The 19,906-nt window shown below is 46.3% G+C and overlaps 1 protein-coding gene across 4 annotated transcripts in view; it reads left to right on the top strand.

The window, feature by feature from the left end:
- DEPDC1B (DEP domain containing 1B) overlaps positions 1 to 19,906 on the top strand; it is a 98,845-nt gene that overhangs the window by 57,114 nt on the left and 21,825 nt on the right. For 2 of the 4 annotated variants that reach the window (XM_069749042.1, XM_069749035.1), the window contains exons 5-7: positions 14,822 to 14,952; positions 18,707 to 18,754; positions 19,375 to 19,515. In XM_069749042.1, the coding sequence (XP_069605143.1) occupies positions 14,822 to 14,952; positions 18,707 to 18,754; positions 19,375 to 19,515 (320 nt within the window). Of the gene's footprint in view, positions 1 to 14,821; positions 15,004 to 18,706; positions 18,755 to 19,374; positions 19,516 to 19,906 lie in introns of all 4 variants that reach the window. The other 2 variants (XM_069749026.1, XM_069749019.1) reach the window with 1 other exon arrangement.

Raw genomic sequence — 19,906 nt, 5'->3', positions numbered from 1 at the left:
GATTGTTGTGTCGCGCTGCGACATCCGTAGGTGCGCTTTCTTCCCCCACAGCACCTCTTCCCCCAATTCAGATACGGGGGCCCTCTGCCTTCTTTCCGGCGCTGGGCCCTTACAGGCTGCTGCGCCGTTCTTCTGTATGCCTGCACGTTGGGCTGCCATACGTTCCCCCCTGCGGTGCACCACTCGGTGCTGCGGCTCTTCATGGGGCACCATCCACAGCGCGGCAGCCCTGCAGGCTGTCGCGCCTCTTCTCCCTGCGGCGCTCTGCCCCGGCGCCGCAGGAGGTCTTTCTCTGGGCGCCCCTCAGCGGCGCAGCCTGGTGGGCGACCGCGCCGCTAGCTGTCTCTTAGGGCGCTCTATTCCGGCGCCTTGGCTCCTTTCCTCGGCCGCCGGCCCCTAATTTAGGCCCCGGCTTCTGTCGGGGCCTACTTCCGGTTTTCGGGCCCCTCACTTCCGGCTCTGCGGGCGGGCTTTTTCCCGCCCGACTTACTGTGCCCTGCCTACCGGCGCCCCTGCATCTGGCTCCGCCCCCTTCCTCCTGGGACACTCGTCTGGTGTGAGCACCGCTTTGTACCGGCAGCAGCACCAGCCCTCGCAAGCGCACCCGCACCTTCGTACGCATCCTCTGTGGGCAGCTCTATCTGCGCTGAATTCAGCTCCTCAGGGCACTTCATCGACAAGTGGGACATCTCCCAGGACCGGGTCCGTGAGTAGCTGCACTGCAGACTGACACCCCCCTCTGCCCACTGTCCCCTAACCCACTGGCATCTTCAGGGTCCCTCAAAATGTCTACCTCTAAAGGGGGCCGCTCTCGCCCCCCTACTTCTTCTTCATCTACTGCCTTAGTCACGTACTTTGCATGTTCGTCCTGTAACAGCAAACTTCCCTCAGGTCAGTCCTCCCCGCTGTGTCAGTCCTGCAGCAACCCAATTGTTCCCACCGCCCAGGATCCCCCGGCTGTTCCGCCCGAGAGTGATCCCCCCATCCCAGGCTGGGCCGCCTCTCTGTCACAATCGGTGGCCGATTTAACACGGGTATCTCAAACCCTAGTGTCCGCGCTGGATCGGTTACCCCTGCAGACCCCTGCAGTGGCCAGCGGGTCGCAGGAACCGCCGCCCGAGCCCTCCTTGATAAGCCACAAAAGGTCCAGACAGGAACGTCGGTCTGAGTCCTCTTCGCGCTCCATCTCGCCGCTCGGCCCTCCCCTGCGGTTGGTGTCCCACCGATCCTCCTCCCCTGAGTCAGGCGAGGCATTATCTGATGCGCCCTCGGAGGATATTTCGGAGCTGGATCCTAACCAAATCGCCACCATGAGTGAGACAGTCCAGAACCTCATTGGGGCAATAAATCAAACCTGTGGCATCAAGGATCCCTCTACGGAACTCGCAGATCAGGCGGTTTCGTTTAGACGGGCCAAACCACCTTCTAAATTTTTCGCTCCTCATCCGGAATTCGAGGAAATCTTGTCCAGAGAGAGAGAGAATCCAACCAGACGTTTTCAGAGGGGAAAACGCCTGGGGGTGTTATATCCGTTTTCACCAGAACTTACCGCCAATTGGACGGTCTCTCCCTCGGTGGATCCCCCTGTTTCCAGGCTGTCCACCAACACGGTGCTTCCACTGTCCGGCGGAGCGTCTCTGAAGGATTCTAACGACAGAGTTATAGAATCCTTCGCGAAATCTGCCTTTGAAGCGGCTTCAGCAGCGCTATGCCCAGCCTTTGCTTCCACCTGGGCTTCAAAATCCATCTCAAAATGGGCCAAGGATCTACGGCGAGGTATCCTTGACGGGGCACCTCCTGCGCAATTGGCGGAACTTGCCAACCAGATTTCCCACGCTGGTGAATACCTGGTTTCCGCCTCCCTGGATGTCGCGTCTTGTGCGGCTCAGGCTTCCAGCAATGCCGTTGCCATCCGCCGGACCGTTTGGCTCAAGGCCTGGCAGGCGGACTTGTCCTCCAAAAAGTCCCTCACTAGTCTGCCCTTCCAGGGCTCTCGTCTCTTTGGTTCCCAGCTGGACCAAATCATTAAGGACGCCACCGGGGGTACAAGTTCTCTTCTCCCCCAGGCTAAACCTCGTCGCCCTCCTCCTAGACGACAGTTTAGCTCTTTTCGGCCTTTTCGTCGCTTCGCTGCGTCGAACTCCTTTTCCCAGCAGCAACAGAGGCCACAGGCACGTCAAGAGAGGAAGGCGGTGTCCTTCAGGCCCACTCCGTCCTGGCGTCCTCGTTTTTCCCAGGGTAGATCATCCAGGCCCAGGACTGGAAGATCCACCTCCGCATGACTCTTGGCAAGACTCCAGCCCAACTCCCAGGTTGGGGGGCCGTCTTCTCCGTTTCAGGGACGTCTGGATTTCCGCAGTGGAGGATGCATGGGTCAGGGAAGTTGTATCCTCGGGATACAAGATAGAGTTCGCCTCCCGACCCAGGGATCGTTTCTTCCTGTCCTCCAAAAGATCCCGCTCTGGTTCCGGGCTTCTTCGCAGCCATCGCTTCTCTGCTCAAATCCGGGGTAATCGTTCCCGTCCCAGAAAAGGAACGGTACACGGGCTTCTACTCGAACCTCTTTGTGGTACCGAAAAAAGACGGCAAGGTTCGTCCCATTCTGGACCTCAAATTGCTGAACAGGAGGGTTCACCTGAGACACTTCAGGATGGAATCCCTTCGTTCAGTAATTGCTTCCATGGAGGCTCAGGAATTTCTATGCTCTATAGATATCCAGGACGCCTACCTACATGTTCCGATATTTCCCGGACATCACCGTTTCCTGCGCTTCGCAGTGCAACAAGATCATTTTCAGTTCATCGCCCTGCCGTTCGGCCTCGCAACCGCGCCAAGGGTGTTCACGAAAATCATGGCGGCACTGATGGCCATCTTGAGAGTCAGAGGCTTGGTCCTGTTTCCATACCTCGATGACATCCTCATCAAGGCTCCGTCCTTTGCTCAGGCCCACGAAAGCCTGTCCATAGTTCTCGACACGTTATCCCGTTTCGGGTGGCTGGTCAACCGGAAGAAGTCCTGCCTTATTCCTTCTCAGCGCATCATCTTTCTGGGCATGCTTTTCGACTCTCATCAGTCCAGAGTCTTCCTTCCCAAGGACAAGAGATCCACCCTTTGTCGGGACATACGCTTGCTCCAGGGTCCTCGGCCTCCCTCCCTCCGATCGGCCATGAAGGTTCTGGGGAGGATGGTAGCTACCTTGGAAGCGATTCCCTTCGCACAATTCCATTCTCGACCCCTTCAGCAAGCCATTCTGTCTCAGTGGGACAGGTCGGTCTTCTCCCTGGATCGGCCGATCAGACTCTCCTTTCGGGTCAAGCGGTCTCTCAACTGGTGGCTGACGTCACCTCTCATCTCCCAGGGCAGGTCCTTCCTTCCGGTTCACTGGCAGGTGGTGACAACGGACGCCAGCCTGATCGGCTGGGGTGCGGTTTTTCGCCACCTGACGGTTCAGGGCCGTTGGTCGCCGCAGGAGTCTTCTCTGCCGATCAACGTCCTCGAAATTCGGGCCATCTTTCTGTCCCTCCGCCATTGGGAAAGGATCCTCAGGGGCCTTCCAGTCCGGGTCCAGACGGACAACGCCACGGCTGTGGCATATGTCAACCATCAGGGGGGGACTCGGAGCTCCTTGGCCCTTGCCGAGGTATCCAAGATCCTCCTTTGGGCAGAGGCAACGGTTCCGGTGATATCCGCGGTGCATATCCCCGGCGTGGAAAACTGGGCCGCAGACTTCCTCAGCCGCGAGGGTCTCGCGGCAGGGGAATGGTCCTTGCATCCGGAGGTCTTCCATCAGATTTGTCTTCGATGGGGAACTCCGGATGTGGATCTCACGGCGTCTCGAATCAACAGGAAGGTTCCGCAGTTCGTCTCCAGGTCCCGCGATCCTCTCGCAGTGGGCGTCGATGCTCTGGCCATTCCCTGGTCACAGTTCGAGCTGCCCTACCTGTTCCCACCCCTTCCATTACTTCCCAAACTTTTGAAGAAGATCAAAGCGGAGGGGTGCCGGTCATTCTGATCGCCCCGGATTGGCCCAGGAGAGCTTGGTTCGCGGAGCTCGTCAACCTTCTCGCGGACGCTCCCTGGCGCCTTCCAGACAGGCCCGATCTGCTGTCCCAGGGTCCGATCTGCCACTCGAATTCTCGGTCGCTCAGTTTAACGGCGTGGCTGTTGAGACCGCGGTTCTAAGAGCGTCCAGCCTTTCGGACCGGGTGATTCACACCATGATTCAGGCTCGGAAGCCTTCTTCTTCCAGGATCTACTACCGCACCTGGAAGGCCTACTTCCGTTGGTGCGAGTCCAACCGCGTTCCGCCTATGGTTTTTTCCCTGCCTTCTCTTTTGGCCTTCCTTCAGGCAGGGCTGGATTCGGGCCTGGCTCTTAGTTCCCTGAAGGGTCAGGTCTCGGCGCTTTCCATCCTCTTTCAGAAGACCTTGGCCTCTCGGCCACAGGTTAAGACCTTCTTTCAGGGGGTAGCCCATGCCGTCCCGCCGTACAGGGCCCCTGTGGAGGCATGGGACCTAAACCTGGTACTGGACGTTTTAAAGGTTTCTCCCTTTGAACCTCTTAGGGAGATTCCTTTATCAGTTTTATCTTGGAAGGTGGCTTTTCTTGTGGCCAACACGTCCATTCGCCGCGTTTCCGAGCTGGCGGCACTGTCTTGCCGCCCTCCGTTTTTGGTCATTCACCAGGACAAGGTGGTCTTCCGACCCCCTCCTTCTTTTCTTCCTAAGGTGGTTTCCACCTTCCACCTCAACGAGGACATCGTTCTACCTTCCTTTTGTCCAGCTCCGACTCATCCTCTGGAGCGATCGTTGAACAAGCTAGACCTCGTCAGGGCAGTGAGGATTTATCTGGACAGAACGTCCTCTTTCCGGAAGACGGATTCCGTTTTCGTCATTCCTGATGGCACGCGCAGAGGCCAGCCGGCTTCTAAAGCGACTATTGCTCGATGGATCAGAATGGCAATTTTGGAGGCTTACCGGGTCAAGAACAGAGTGCCCCCTCCTGGGATTAAGGCTCACTCTACCCGGGCAGTCGGCGCCTCGTGGGCGGTGCACCACAGGGCTTCCGCCCTACAGCTTTGCAAAGCGGCAACTTGGTCTTCCATCCACACGTTCGCCAAATTTTACAAGGTCCATACCTATGCATCGGCGGACGCCAGCCTAGGCAGAAGGATCCTGCAGGCGGCAGTGGTGAGTCCTCTGACCTGATGGAAGTCTGTTTTTCCCGCCCTTGGGACTGCTTTGGGACGTCCCATGGTTCCTGTGTCCCCCAATGAGAGGCGATAAAGAAAACAGGATTTTTGGTTGCTTACCGTAAAATCTGTTTCTTGAAGCCTCCATTGGGGGACACAGCTCCCTCCCAATGTTTTCTGCTGTTATCTGTTCTATGACTGTTCTCACGTTACAGTTCTCAAGTTTGTGTTTATGGTTTTTCAACCTTGTTTCATTATCTCCTACTGTTTTCTCACTAACTGAAGAGTATAATGCCAGTCGGTGGGGTGTACACTGCAGAGGAGGAGCTAACTTTTTTATTTGCATAGTGTCAGCCTCCTAGTGGCAGCAGCATACACCCCATGGTTCCTGTGTCCCCCAATGGAGGCTTCAAGAAACAGATTTTACGGTAAGCAACCAAAAATCCTGTTTTTTGTGAAAAAAAGTTAAATGTTCATTTTTATTTAAACATTCCAAAAATTCCTGTGAAACACCTGAAGGGTTAATAAACTTCTTGAATGTGGTTTTGAGCACCTTGAGGGGTGCAGTTTTTAGAATGGTGTCACACTTGGGTATTTTCTATCATATAGACCCCACAAAATGACTTCAAATGAGATGGGGTCCCTAAAAAAAAAAATGGTGTTGTAAAAATGAGAAATTGCTGGTCAACTTTTAACCCTTATAACTCCCTAACAAAAAAAAATTTTGGTTCCAAAATTGTGCTGATGTAAAGTAGACATGTGGGAAATGTTACTTATTAAGTATTTTGTGTGACATATCTCTGTGATTTAATTGCATAAAAATTCAAAGTTGGAAAATTGCGAAATTTTCCAAATTTTTGCAAAATTTCCGTTTTTTTTCACAAATAAATGCAGATAATATCAAATAAATTTTACCACTATCATGAAGTACAATATGTCACGAGAAAACAATGTCAGAATCACCAGGATCCGTTGAAGCGTTCCAGAGTTATAACCTCATAAAGGGACAGTGCTCAGAATTGTAAAAATTGGCCTGGTCATTGACTTTCAAACCACCCTTGGGGGTAAAGGGGTTAAAGAACAGAAAATGCTCATTTGTGGAATTGGCAGCATTAGGAGGTCACATTCACTGAACAAAAAAGCTATTTAACTCCAAAACCTCCTAACAGGCCAAGTTACATGTAACATAGGAGCCCTTCTTTGATATCACCTTCACAATTCTTGCATGCATTGAACTTGTGAGTTTTTGGAGAGTTTCTGCTTGTATTTCTTTGCATGAAGTCAGAATCGCCTCCCAGAGCTGCTGTTTTGATGTGAACGGCCTCCCACCCTCATAGATCTTTGGCTTGATGATATTCCAAAGGTTCTCTGTATGGTTGAGGTCAGGGGAAGATGGTGGCCACACCATGAGTTTATCTCCTTTTATGCCCATAGCAGCCACTCAGAGGTATTCTTTGCAGCACTAGATGGGGCATTGTCATGCATGAAGATGATTTTGCTTCTGAAGACACGTTTCTGGCTTTTTAGACCATAGAAGAAAGTTGTCAGTCAGAAACTCTTTATACTTTGCAGAGGTCATTTCCACACCTTCAGGAACCTTAAAGCGTCCTACCAGCTGTTTCTCCATGATTCCAACCCAAAACATGATTTCTCCACCTCCTTGCTGACGTCGCAGCCTTGTTGGGACATGGTGGCCATCCACCAACCATCCACTACTCCATCCATCTGGACTATGCAGGGTTGGTCGACACTCATCAGTAAACAAGACTGTTTCGTAATTAGTCTTCATGTATGTCTGGGCCCACTGCAACCGTTTCTGCTTGTGAGCACTGGTTAGGGGTGGCCGAATAGTAGGTTTATGCACCACAGCAAGCCTTTGAAGGATCCTACACCTTGAAGTTCGAGGGACCCCAGATGCACCAGCAGCTTCAAATAACTGTTTGCTGCTTTGTAATGGTATTTTGGCAGCTGCTCTCTTGATCCAATGATTTTTTCTGGCAGAAACCTTCCTCATTATGCCTTTATCTGCATGAATTCTGTCTGTGCTCTGTTTCAGTCACAAATCTCTTCACAGTATGTTAATCACTCTTAAGTTTTCGTGAAATATCTAATGTTTTCATACCTTGTCCAAAGCATTGCACTATTTAATGCTTTTCAGCAGCAGAGAGATCCTTTTTATTTCCCATATTGCTTGAAACCTGTGACCTGCTTAATAATGTGGAACACAACCTTTAAGTAGTTTTCTTTTAATTAGAATCACCTGGAAAACTAATTATCACATGTGATTAAGATTGATTTCAGTGATCTATTGTGAGCCTTGAGACACAATACCATACACGAGTTTATTTGAAAAACGTAACAATTAATACTTTGACACTTAAATCCAATTTGCATAATAATTTGAAACACAGTGTATATGCGGCACTAATCAACACAAATCTTATGAAGTACTTGCCACCGGTATACCCATTGTCAGAGGAAGAACTATTGTTTAGATCTGGTTCGCTCAGTGTTTTTAAAGGACATGTGGTCATCAGAAAATTATATCAGGTTTTTTGCTTACTTATTTTATTTATAACTTTTTTTTTGTCTGTAATCATATGTAAAAAATACAATTTTCACACTGGTGACTAGGTCTAATGTTAGACTTCTTAATCATTTTAAGCTGCCACCTGAACATAGACCTTTCCTAAAAAAAATATTCGTATAGCTGTCCACAATCCCTTATAATGGGATTGTTATCTATTTTGTGTGGAGGAGTTATACTTTTCACTGTTATCTTTCTGTGATGATAACGAGACTGCAGAAAAGTCTTTGAGTCGCCCGCCAGGGCCGTGGGGTACCCGGTACCGGGTCCGGTGTTCACAGGGGATGTCATGGTGGCGACCCGGTCCGTGGCCCTGGGCGCCCATGTAAAAGGGGAAATTGAATAAAGTTTATGTTCATGATGCCACCTGTGGTATTCGGTTAGTGGGGACCGACGCAGCTTTAAGGGGTCCTCTGGGGTGATGGCATGACAGCTAGATGGTGTAACTTCCCCCAGGTGAAGTATGTCCACAGGGCTCCCGGGGTGTAGATGGAATATGGTGAATGGTGCAGTAAAGAACGAGGACACAGGTTTGCAGTCTCTTTACCTGGTTTACTGAAGACTTCAGCATCCACAGTCCAGGGTAATAATAATAATATTTTTTTATTTATATAGCGCCAACATATTCCGCAGCACTTTACAATTAAGCGGGGACATGTACAGACAATAAATTCAGTACAAGTTAAGACAATTTAAACAGTGACATTAGGGGTGAGGTCCCTGCTCGCAAGCTTACAATCTACAAGGAAATGGGGGGACACAATAGGTGAAAAGTGCTTGTTATTTCAGGTCTGGCAATTATAATAAATAGGGATTTTCATATAAAGCTGCATGATCCGGTCATCAGCCCATGTGTTTAAGTGCAATAGTCAAGTATCAAGTGCAGTTATCGTGTGCATGGAGGGTGTGGAGACAGATGAATAGTAGGGTGCAGATTCACATGCAGATAATATTTGGAAGGAGGGAACAGGACAAAGTTAGTTTACTGAGTAGTTGATGTGGTAGGCTTGTTTGAAGAGATGGGTTTTTAAAGCGCGCTTGAATAGGTCGGGCCTAGGTATCAGTCTGATCGTCTGGGGAAGTGCATTCCAGAGAGCTGGCGCAGCACGAGAGAAGTCTTGGAGACGGAGGTGCGAGGTTCGGATTACGGGGGATGTTAGTCTTAGGTCATTTGTAGAACGGAGGGCACGTGCAGGGCGATAGACGGAGATGAGAGAGGAAATATAAGGCGGTGCAGAACTGTGGAGAGCTTTGTTGGTGAGAGAGATGAGTTTATACTAGACCCTGTAGTGAATAGGTAGCCAGTGTAATGACTGGCACAAGATGGAGGCATCGGTGAAGCGGCTGGACAGAAATATGACCCTGGCTGCCGCATTCAAAATGGATTGGAGAGGAGAAAGTTTGGAAAGAGGGAGACCGATCAGAAGAGAGTTGCAGTAGTCCAGACGAGAATGAATAAGAGCAACAGTAAGAGTCTTAGCAGTTTCAAAGGTGAGAAAAGGTCGGATTCTGGAGGTGCTTTTAAGATGCAGGTGACAGGAGCGAGTGAGTGATCGGATATAGGGAGTAAAGGAAAGTTCGGTGTCGAATATGACCCCAAGACAGCGGGCATGCTGTTTGGGAGTTATGGTTGAACCCTCCAGGGTAATTTCGATGTTGGGTAGAGTGAGGTTAGGAGAAGGGAGAAACACAAGTAGTTCAGTTTTGGAGAGATTTAGTTTCAGATAGAGGGAGGACATGATGTTAGAGACAGCAGACAGACAATCCTTGGTATTTTGAATTAGGGTAGGGGTGATGTCGGGGGAAGAAGTGTATAATTGGGTGTCGTCAGCATAGAGATGGTACTGGAACCCAAATCTGCTGATTGTTTGTCCAATGGGGGCAGTGTATAGAGAGAAGAGGAGGGGGCCCAGGACTGAGCCCTGCGGAACCCCGATAGTAAGGGGACGAGGAGAGGAAGAGGAGCCGGCAAAAGATACAGTGAAGGAGCCGTCAGAGAGGTAGGAGGAGAACCAGAAGAAGGCTGTGTCCTTGCGGCCTATGGAGCGGAGCATAGCGAGGAGGAGCTGGTGATCCACAGTGTCAAATGCGGCAGAGAGATCCAAGAGAATCAGCAGAGAGCAATGACCTTTGGATTTAGCTGTTATTAGATCATTAGAGACTTTAGTGAGTGCAGTTTCAGTTGAGTGTAAAGAGCGGAAACCAGATTGTAAGGGGTCAAGAAGGGAGTTAGACGGGAGTGGACCAAGCAATCCAGGAGTTTAGAGATGAAGGAAAGGTTAGAGACAGGTCTGTAGTTAGCCGTGCAGTTCTGGTCCAGGGATGGCTTTTTAAGTAGAAGGGTAATGATGGCATGTTTAAATGAGGAGGGAAAGATGCCTGAGGAAAGAGAGAGGTTAAATATTTTAGTCAGGTGAGTGGTGACCACTGGTGAGAGAGACTGCAGGAGAGGTGAAGGAATGGGGTCACTATTGCAGGTTGTAGGCCGAGCAGAAGTGAGGAGCTTGGAAACTTCTTCTTCTGAAACAGGCTCAAAGATGTCTAATGAGCTTGAGGTGCGGCACGGAAGGGGACCTAGGCACTGAGGAGATTGGGCTGAGATATCCTAATGGATGTGGTTGATTTTTTTCTAGGAAATAAGTGGCCAGATCCCAGGGTGGATTTGATTTAAATCTAACTGATTTAAATCACCATTTAAATCACGATTTAAATCACTAGTCAGTAAGGCTTGATTTAAATCAGTGATTTAAATCAAAGTTGCTACCTAACTGAATTTGACTCCGCAGAGGTCCCAGACTCTTTCTCACGGCAAAAATGTTACAACATGAACAGAGTTGAGAAAAAGACCTTAATCCTATTGTTCTACAAACCTATGAATACAGAATCAACCCCTTCAGTGCCAAGTCCAAGAAGTTAGACAATATGTTTCTGATTGTTTGGAGTGGAATAGATCTGCACAACACAAGAAGAATGTGAATCTAAGTGTGAGGAGGAGGAAGGGCAAGCAGACAAGAAAATGAAAGTGAAACTTTGAGCACAATACTGCAGCATAGCCACAGACAGACAAGTCTGGATCTGTTTGTGTGTACGATCTGAGGTTTATTACATTCTTTCCTTATAATGGCAGCAGGCTGTAAAAGAGACCCAGTTTGGGAATATTTTAATGAAGCTCCTTCGCCTATCGGTAAGGCAGGCATGCGTGCAAAATGCAAACGATGCAACAAAGAGATGCAAGTCCTGGTGGCGCGAATGAGGCAACATCATGAGAAGTGCGGTGATGAAGATGCTTGCCCTTCCTCCTCCTCACACTTAGATTCACATTCTTCTTGTGTTGTGCAGATCTATTCCACTCCAAACAATCAGAAACATATTGTCTAACTTCTTGGACTTGGCACTGAAGGGGTTGATTCTGTATTCATAGGTTTGTAGAACAATAGGATTAAGGTCTTTTTCTCAACTCTGTTCATGTTGTAACATTTTTGCCGTGAAGAAGAGGCTGGGACCTCTGCGGAGTCAAATTCAGTTTTAAGAACTGCGTAAGTAAAGCGAGCGTCTGTGATAATATAGGAGAGAAACTGCCCACTAATCCTACAGAAACCTCTGGAAGAGCATGGCATTGTGAATGTTACACATATGCAGCCTTTATTCTACTGAGTTAAACAACTCAGCTTTATCTCATGATGGAAGAACCTTTGGATGGTAAAATATTTTCCTCAAAAAGTAGTTTATTGAAAAAAATCTGATTTAAATCAAAAAAATCCGATTTAAATAAAAAAAATCCGATTTAAATTAAAAAAATCCGATTTTTTTTTTATTTTTATTTTTTAAAAAAACATTGATTTTTATCCACCCTGCCAGATCCTCACCACTGAGATTGGAGATGGGGGCCTGTACTTTAGGTTTCAGGAGGGAGTTTAAGGTTTCAAAAAGTCGTTTTGGGCTGTTGAATAGTGAGGTGATGAGGGTGGTGAAGTAGGATTGTTTGGCCAGAGAAAGGGCAGAGTTATAGGTTTTGAGCATGAACTTATAGTGGATGAAGTCTTCTGCTAAGAGAGATTTTCTCCACTGCCGCTCTGCACACCTTGATCAGCGCTGAAGAAAGCGTGTTTAAATACTGTGCCAGGGCTGCCGTTGTCTGTGTCGGGTCTTTCTGCGTGTAGAAGGTGCTGCTTCATCCAGGGCATTCTTCAGTGTAATATTGAAGTGTGACAATGTTAAGTCTGGACAGGAGAGTGAGGAGATGGGGGCTAAAGATGTGTGGAGGTTGTCACATCACAGGGCAGGCAGGGTCCGGCCGGCATGGAAGCGAATCCAGAGTGCCCTTTACCAGGTGGAGTTAAAAGCCTTCCTATAGTGCGGTGGTGTTGTAGTCCCTTACTGCCTATGGCTTCAGATAAGGTCCTCACAGTTCCTCTCTGTCCCCCATATTGGATAGGACAATGTTGTGAATTCTGCGTTTGGGCTTCCTCCGGTGGTTGTAGAGGGTAATGCAGTTGTGCCTGGACTGCAGGATTGGACATGTGTATCTGCTAATTGCAAAGCTGACTGGGGTATATAGCTTTGCAGGACTCTTTAGTCCCTCCCAGTTATCCATTGTTCCTTTGGAAGTGTTGGTCCTGCCTGGCCTCTCCTGCTTGCTGCCAATTCAGCAAAGTTAAGTGTTTGCTTCATTTTGTTTTAGACACACTGCTGTGTGTTTATTTTCTGTGCTATCTTGTTTCTATTTTATTCCTGCTAGGTTGTGCCTGATGTTTTTCTCAGTCTAGTTGGATTCGCTGGAGTCGCAGATATACTCTCCACATCTTTAGTTAGGTGGTGGAGTTTTTGTATTTTTCTGCTGTGGATATTTTGTAGTGTTTTATGTTGACCGCATAGTATCCTGTACTTTCCTTTCCTTTCTAGGTAGAAGTGGCCTCCTTTGCTTATCTCTGTTTTCAGTCTGCGTGTGTCTTTTCCTCTCCTACTCACAGTCATTATTTGTGGGGGGCTGTCTATCCTTTGGGGGTCTACTCTGAGGCAAGAGTTTTCCTATTTCCATCTTTAGGGATATTTAGTTATCCGGCTGTGTCGAGATGTCTAGGTCTGGTTAGGCACACCCCACGGCTACTTCTAGTTGCGGTGATAGGATCAGGGTTTGCGGTCAGTATAGTTACCACTGCTCCAGCGAAGGTCATTTCATGCTGCTCCAAGGCCACCTGATCATAACAGAACAATACCTGTATGACAGGTAACTCAAGCCTTTTTACAGGGACTCTATCACTCCCCGGGGTCTATGTGATACTGTGTCTTCAGGTGTGTGTGGTGGACAGGTAACTTGCAATTCAGCTGTTCTGCCGGTTTCTGATGTAAGTCGTAGAGTCCCTTACAACCTCGGTGGTCCGGCTACCGGTTATCTGCGCTTTGCCAGGGAGACAGTCTGCTCGCTGGTGTCACTCTCCTGTGCTTTGCTCTCCTGCATGCTCACTGAACAATGTTCGGCTTTCTGTATGTCTCCTTTTTTAGGAGCTGTAGTACTTCAGGCTACACGGCCCCTTCGTACGTTCTTCCTGCCTCAGACTGCTCCTGTCTGCTTCCTGGCACTTTCTGACTAACTTTTCTTCAAAACCACAATATATATGCATCTGCAGGGGAGTCACCTAGGAATAGGATCAAAAGCTCCCCCTTGTGGACTGGAGTGTGAACATGTTGTGTGTATGGTGATTACCTGATAAAAGTTATCCTTCACCGCTTCCAAAAGTAACATCACTCTCCCCGTGAGGAAAGTAATGCTACTGTGACGACCAGGACTCTGGGGCACCACATCTTCTGTACAGCACAAGTATTACTCTAGTAGAAGGCGTAATGGCCTGTGTGAATAATGCAGGTTTTCTGTTTCTTTTTTTCATATAGATAGTGTTATGAAGAATTTTATTTGTTATTCTATACGTTTTTTTTTTTTCATTTTAACATAAAAATCTGGCTTATACAATGGGCCACTTTCTGATGACACTTTTCCTTTAAAGGGAACGCACCGCGTTTGTAGATCATTAATAAATCAATGTAATGTAGCATAACATGCTGTTATAGCCAAGTTTTGATTGCATTTGAAACATATTTTGTGTGTTATAGGAGTTTAAAGAAAGCACTGGAGGCTGACATCTTGCTTTAACAGTAGCAGCATGACACTTTCAGTGTCATAATTATGACACCTCATGGTCATAGGAGATAACAGACAGACGCTGACCCGATCTATTGTAATAGAACTGTCACTGCTGTGAACTGGGCACGCCTCTGTGGGCTGCACAATTCATAGCAGTGGGAGTGTTCTGCCATATTCATGGAGCCCTCGGATTTGCGAACATAAGCAGTACTGCTTCCAGCAGAACAGATCCTAGATTGAGTGTACCATTAGCATTATCGGAGCAGGAGCTGTCAGCTGCTTGGCAAGAGCTGTGATTACTCCCTTGGATAAGATAAGAAGGAGCTGCGGGTCTGCAGTGAATGGTCAGACGTAAAGGGGGGTGGGAAATACATGTAATCTGGGTGAGAGAGACATATGAAGACTGATGGGAGAGAGAGAGACAGTAACTACCGGTGATGGCAGATCACAGGGCAGTCACTCACAAAATGGCACTGCCTTGTGATGCTACTGTTCATTCTGCCCAGGGATACTAGAACACCCAAAAGGGGAGGGAGATGGTGAAGTCAGCAGTTACTGCCCCAATTTTCCAGCTAACAGTAAAGCTGGTAAGTCTTTACTATAGCTGCTTGAGGTCTAAAACGGAAAATGCTCTCCCTAATGGAAATTATATATATTTGTAAAAAAAAATATATATAATATTTTTCATATAGAAATGTTTGCAAACATTTCATTAATACAGTTTAATTACTATTTTAAGCTTTCGCAAAAAAATAAACTACAAGAAAACCGGTGGCACCTTCCCTTTAAGCTGTCCAACGTGTATTGTATTAGTTTTTCATTTAGATCAGTCTCTTAATTTCAGTAAATCAAGCCTTCATGTTAATGCTTTATAGGTTCAGGCTTGCTTTTCCTTGTCTTACAGTTTACAAAAGATTTTTGGACTTGATTCTCTGGATGAAGTGATGGACATTAAGCAAACAAATGGGAAGCACGTAATGCACAACGTGTACAATGTCAACAAGCAGGGGATCGTGGTGATGGATGACCGATCAAGTGAGTTGCTTCCCATTCCCCCTCCTTCCTCCGAGGCTCCACTGATCAGCGGTACATGTATATCAGTATCATTATGTGCATCAATGTATATGGGAAAACCAATGTGGCTGTGGTTGTATATTTGTGTACGGCTGAGCTGCAGTACAAGGCAAAGTCACGCTCAAACGTGCAGTACGGAGCCTGGGTACACTGTACAGGGGTCACATCTCAGCCTCTACGTTCTGCTCGGTAACACCGCTATGGGTCAGCCATCAATTAAAGGGGTTGTCATGTCACAACCTATTGATGACCCATCCATAGATGGGTGAATGATTTGGCACAACCTGATATTGATGGCCTATCAGTTGTTATAACCTCTGGCTACGATCGAAAATAAACACCATGAACAGGATTGCAATGCACAGCTCCATTAATTTTGTAGTGGCGGCTGCCAGTTACTTCAGCGCAGCGGTTACACTCCTTTTCATGACAATAGAAGAATATCTGCAGGAGCCAGCAGCAACACAAGTAATGGAGCCTCACACTGCCGCCACCAGACCTTATAATAGCTTGTCAGTAAAGGTGTCGGCCGCAACCAATCTTGTATTGACGATCTGTCCTATATCTTGTGACCATTTAATTGTCCTTGATAATCCGTAACTGAAAACATGCAATATTCACATAAAGGGAAGATGTGATCAGAAAGTAGCATATTGTTAACATCATCACATTTGTATGGAAAAAAGTTAGAAGTCTTTGTAATTTTTAGCTGTTTTTTTAGACTCACATTTCATCTCATGTTAGAAAGCGATTACAGAGAGACTGCTTATTGTTAAATGCAAAATGACATTGATGGGTAACACCTCGATATATAGCTGATAACACAGGATCCACCAATCACATAGCTGATGTCACAAGTGACCCTGCCCCCTTTTACAAAGGCTCATTTGATGCTCGCTCAGGACCCTCATTCCCAATTAATGATTAGGGACATTTTCAGGGTTTTTCTTACATGTGGTTTGAAGAGCTGTAAAAATATTTTTTCTTTGGATTTTTACATTTTTGCATCTTTTTTTTTTTTTTTTCATTAACACATGGGGCTTCTTTTTTTCTGTCATTTTACTTCATCCTACTCTATTATCAGTACAAAAATAAATCTGAAATACTTCTGTGTTTTTCACCTTTTTGATTTTCTAAACTTGATTTTCCCTGTAACTGGGGATAATATTTTAGCCCAAGTTAAAGTGGAAATTCAGCTCACTGGCTACATAGAGCTTCTGGGTCTACTAGAACCCAGCCAGAACTGCTCCTTTCCAAAACCAAGAGACCACACAACTGCTGGGTCAGAAGCAGAGCAGGAAACCCCACTAGCACTTCCTATATGATGTATGTGCCTGTGAAACGCCTTGCATACAGTGATCAAGAAGGCGGAGATGGAGATAAACCTTCTCTGTGCTTGACAGCAGGCTTTACAATCATGTGCAGCTACTCTACAATGTTTGAGGTTTTAGAACATCACTGTAGAGTAGAACACGGACCCCCTCGGATGTTTATAGTCTATGGGTGGCCCAGAAGCATTTGAATACAAAAGGTAGGGTCTGAATCTGTTCATTATAACTAATGTACTTGTGGATTTCCAGAAACGGGACGTTAAAGTCTAAAAAGGCCTCAGTGGCCAGTGTTAAAATAGAAACAGGATTTCTAATTTTTATTTAGCTGATACAGATTTGGGGAAAAAAAAACATTGCCAACATTTGTTTAACCTACTACAGTTAGGGCCAGAAATATTTGGACAGTGACACAAGTTTTGTTATTTTAGCTGTTTACAAAAACATGTTCAGAAATACAATTATATATATAATATGGGCTGAAAGTGCACACTCCCAGCTGCAATATGATAGTTTCCACATCCAAATCGGAGAAAGGGTTTAGGAATCATAGCTCTGTAATGCATAGCATCCTCTTTTTCAAGGGACCAAAAGTAATTGGACAATGGACTCTAAGGGCTGCAATTAACTCTGAAGGCGTCTCCCTCATTAACCTGTAATCAATGAAGTAGTTAAAAGGTCAGGGGTGGATTCCAGGTGTGTGGTTTTGCATTTGGAACTGTTGCTGTGAGCAGACAACATGCAGTCAAAGGAACTCTCAATTGAGGTGAAGCAGAACATCCTGAGGCTGAAAAAAAAGAAAAAATCCATCAGAGAGATAGCAGACATGCTTGGAGTAGCAAAATCAACAGTTGGGTACATTCTGAGAAAAAAGGAATTGACTGGTGAGCTTGGGAACTCAAAAAGGCCTGGGCGTCCACGGATGACAACAGTGGTGGATGATCGCCGCATACTTAATTTGGTGAAGAAGAACCCGTTCACAACATCAACTGAAGTCCAGAACACTCTCAGTGAAGTAGGTGCATCTGTCTCTAAGTCAACAGTAAAGAGAAGACTCCATGACAGTAAATACAAAGGGTTCACATCTAGATGCAAACCATTCATCAATACCAAAAATAGACAGGCCAGAGTTAAATTTGCAGAAAAACACCTCAAGAAGCCAGCTCAGTTCTGGAAAAGTATTCTATGGACAGATGAGACAAAGATCAACCTGTACCAGAATGATGGGAAGAAAAAATTTTGGAGAAGAAAGGGAACGGCACATGATCCAAGGCACACCACATCCTCTGTAAAACATGGTGGAGGCAACGTGATGGCATGGGCATGCATGGCTTTCAATGGCACTGGGTCACTTGTGTTTATTGATGACATAAGAGCAGACAAGAGTAGCCGGATGAATTCTGAAGTGTACCGGGATATACTTTCAGCCCAGATTCAGCCAAATGCTGCAAAGTTGATTGGACGGCGCTTCATAGTACAGATGGACAATGACCCCAAGCATACAGCCAAAGCTACCCTGGAGTTCATGAGTGCCAAAAAGTGGAACATTCTGCAATGGCCAAGTCAATCTCCAGATCTAAACCCAATTGAGCATGCATTTCACTTGCTCAAATCCAGACTTAAGACGGAAAGACCCACAAACAAGCAAGACCTGAAGGCTGCGGCTGTAAAGGCCTGGCAAAGCATTAAGAAGGAGGAGACCCAGCGTTTGGTGATGTCCATGGGTTCCAGACTTAAGGCAGTGATTGCCTCCAAAGGATTTGCAACAAAATATTGAAAATAAAAATATTTTGTTTGGGTTATGTTTATTTGTCCAATTACTTTTGACCTCCTAAAATGTGGAGTGTTTGTAAAGAAATGTGTACAATTCCTACATTTTCTATCAAATATTTTTGTTCAACCCTTCAAATTAAACGTTACAATCTGCACTTGAATTCTGTTGTAGAGGTTTCATTTCAAATCCAATGTGGTGGCATGCAGAGCCCAACTCGCGAAAATTGTGTCACTGTCCAAATATTTCTGGCCCTAACTGTAACTCCATCATGGAGCATTTCAGGGCCTTTGGCTCATAAGCAGAGCCCACTCCACGCAGGGTAGGTGCCAGCTGTAATATATAGTCGGCATCTGCCTCTTTCCTCTTTCAGCAGCGAAACGTTGGGAAAAAACACAACAAAACCCCAAAAAATCAATTGTGGAATTGCCTTTTTTTTTTTTTTGCAATTTCACTAAATTCTCGAATTGGCCCTTGGAAGAAATTGAGGGAAGAATGATGGTGTAAAAATGAAAAACTGACCACTCCTTAACACAAACCTCATGTAATCAATGTTTTTTTTTTTAAGGTCGCGTTTCCTTTTAAAACCTATCTCAGTGATTTTGTGTTTTTACAGAGGAGCTTCCCCATTGGCTGCTGTCGGCAATGAAATGCCTGGCGAAGTGTAAGTCTGCATGTTACTTTTGTCCTTCTTTTGGGGCGAGGTGTGATTTGGCCATACATTTATGCTTTAATAGTTGTAGTTTAATTCCACTAAGATTCTAGAAACCACATGTGTGATCTGTCCCCCCCTTCCCCACACACCAAAAAAAAAAGAAAATCGTTCGGTTTTATGCATATTTGGACATGACAGGAGAAGGCCCCAGCCTTATCCTATCAGTATCCTAATAAAACATTACGGCATGGGAATTCTTGATTAGATTGTTAAAGGAATAGTCTGAAATTCGAAAAAAAGGGCTTGCATGTTCCAAAAATGACCTCTCTCTTGTACATGGATTGCCTTGAAGCTAGGGCCACCTTACACACTTACACATTAGATTAAAATCCCCTGGACCTGCTATCTGACGGGTATCGGGGTCGCCTACTGAAGATTTGCTGATTGTGTGGTGTAAGGTATATGGGCACCTGTAGCTCCATTTGCTTGACCAGGGATGGTAGCCAACGCTGCCCATGAAGAAGAGTGGCTCGGTTTCTGGTAGGGGGAGCAAACTCTCTCGTTCTGTTCTGTTCTGATGCCGTTCTGTATATTTTTTCATACTATTGACTCCTTTCCTATTTGTTTAGGGCCAAATTGCTCGGAAATGAAGCAGCCAATGTATTTGGGCTTCGAGAGAGATGTATTTAGGACCATCGCTGACTATTACAGCTCTCTACAAGAACCACTTCTGACATTCCCACTGTTTGATGTTTTTGTGAACATACTTGGTAAGCCAGTAAATGAGTCTGATTTTCTGAAATAAGGAACTCATCCTTGCGGTTTTTTTTTTTTATCTCTGGACACTTCCATTATTCTATTACTTTAGCTTTATGTGAGAAGACAGAATATGGAAGCGTTGCATCACGACATGTCTTTTATTTAGGACTTGCCTTGGGGGGTTTAAATTAACCATTGCTTCTGGTAGGTATCATTTAGGTTCTGAAAATTTATCATGGTCCCTTTAGTATACATTGATGTATTACCATTTTTATGTTCACCAAAGGCTGCACTACTGAGAACACTTTGTCCTTTTGTGATTTCTGTCTGGTGATGTGTTGTCACATAGTCCATGCCCGGATCCAAATGTCCAAATATAATATACGGTACTTTATCGTACCG

This window comes from Ranitomeya imitator, chromosome 1, assembly GCF_032444005.1.
Source record: "Ranitomeya imitator isolate aRanImi1 chromosome 1, aRanImi1.pri, whole genome shotgun sequence".
Classification (NCBI taxonomy): domain Eukaryota; kingdom Metazoa; phylum Chordata; class Amphibia; order Anura; family Dendrobatidae; genus Ranitomeya; species Ranitomeya imitator.
The sequence above is the reverse complement of the archived record's forward strand: the minus strand, read 5'-3'. Positions and strand labels throughout refer to the sequence as shown.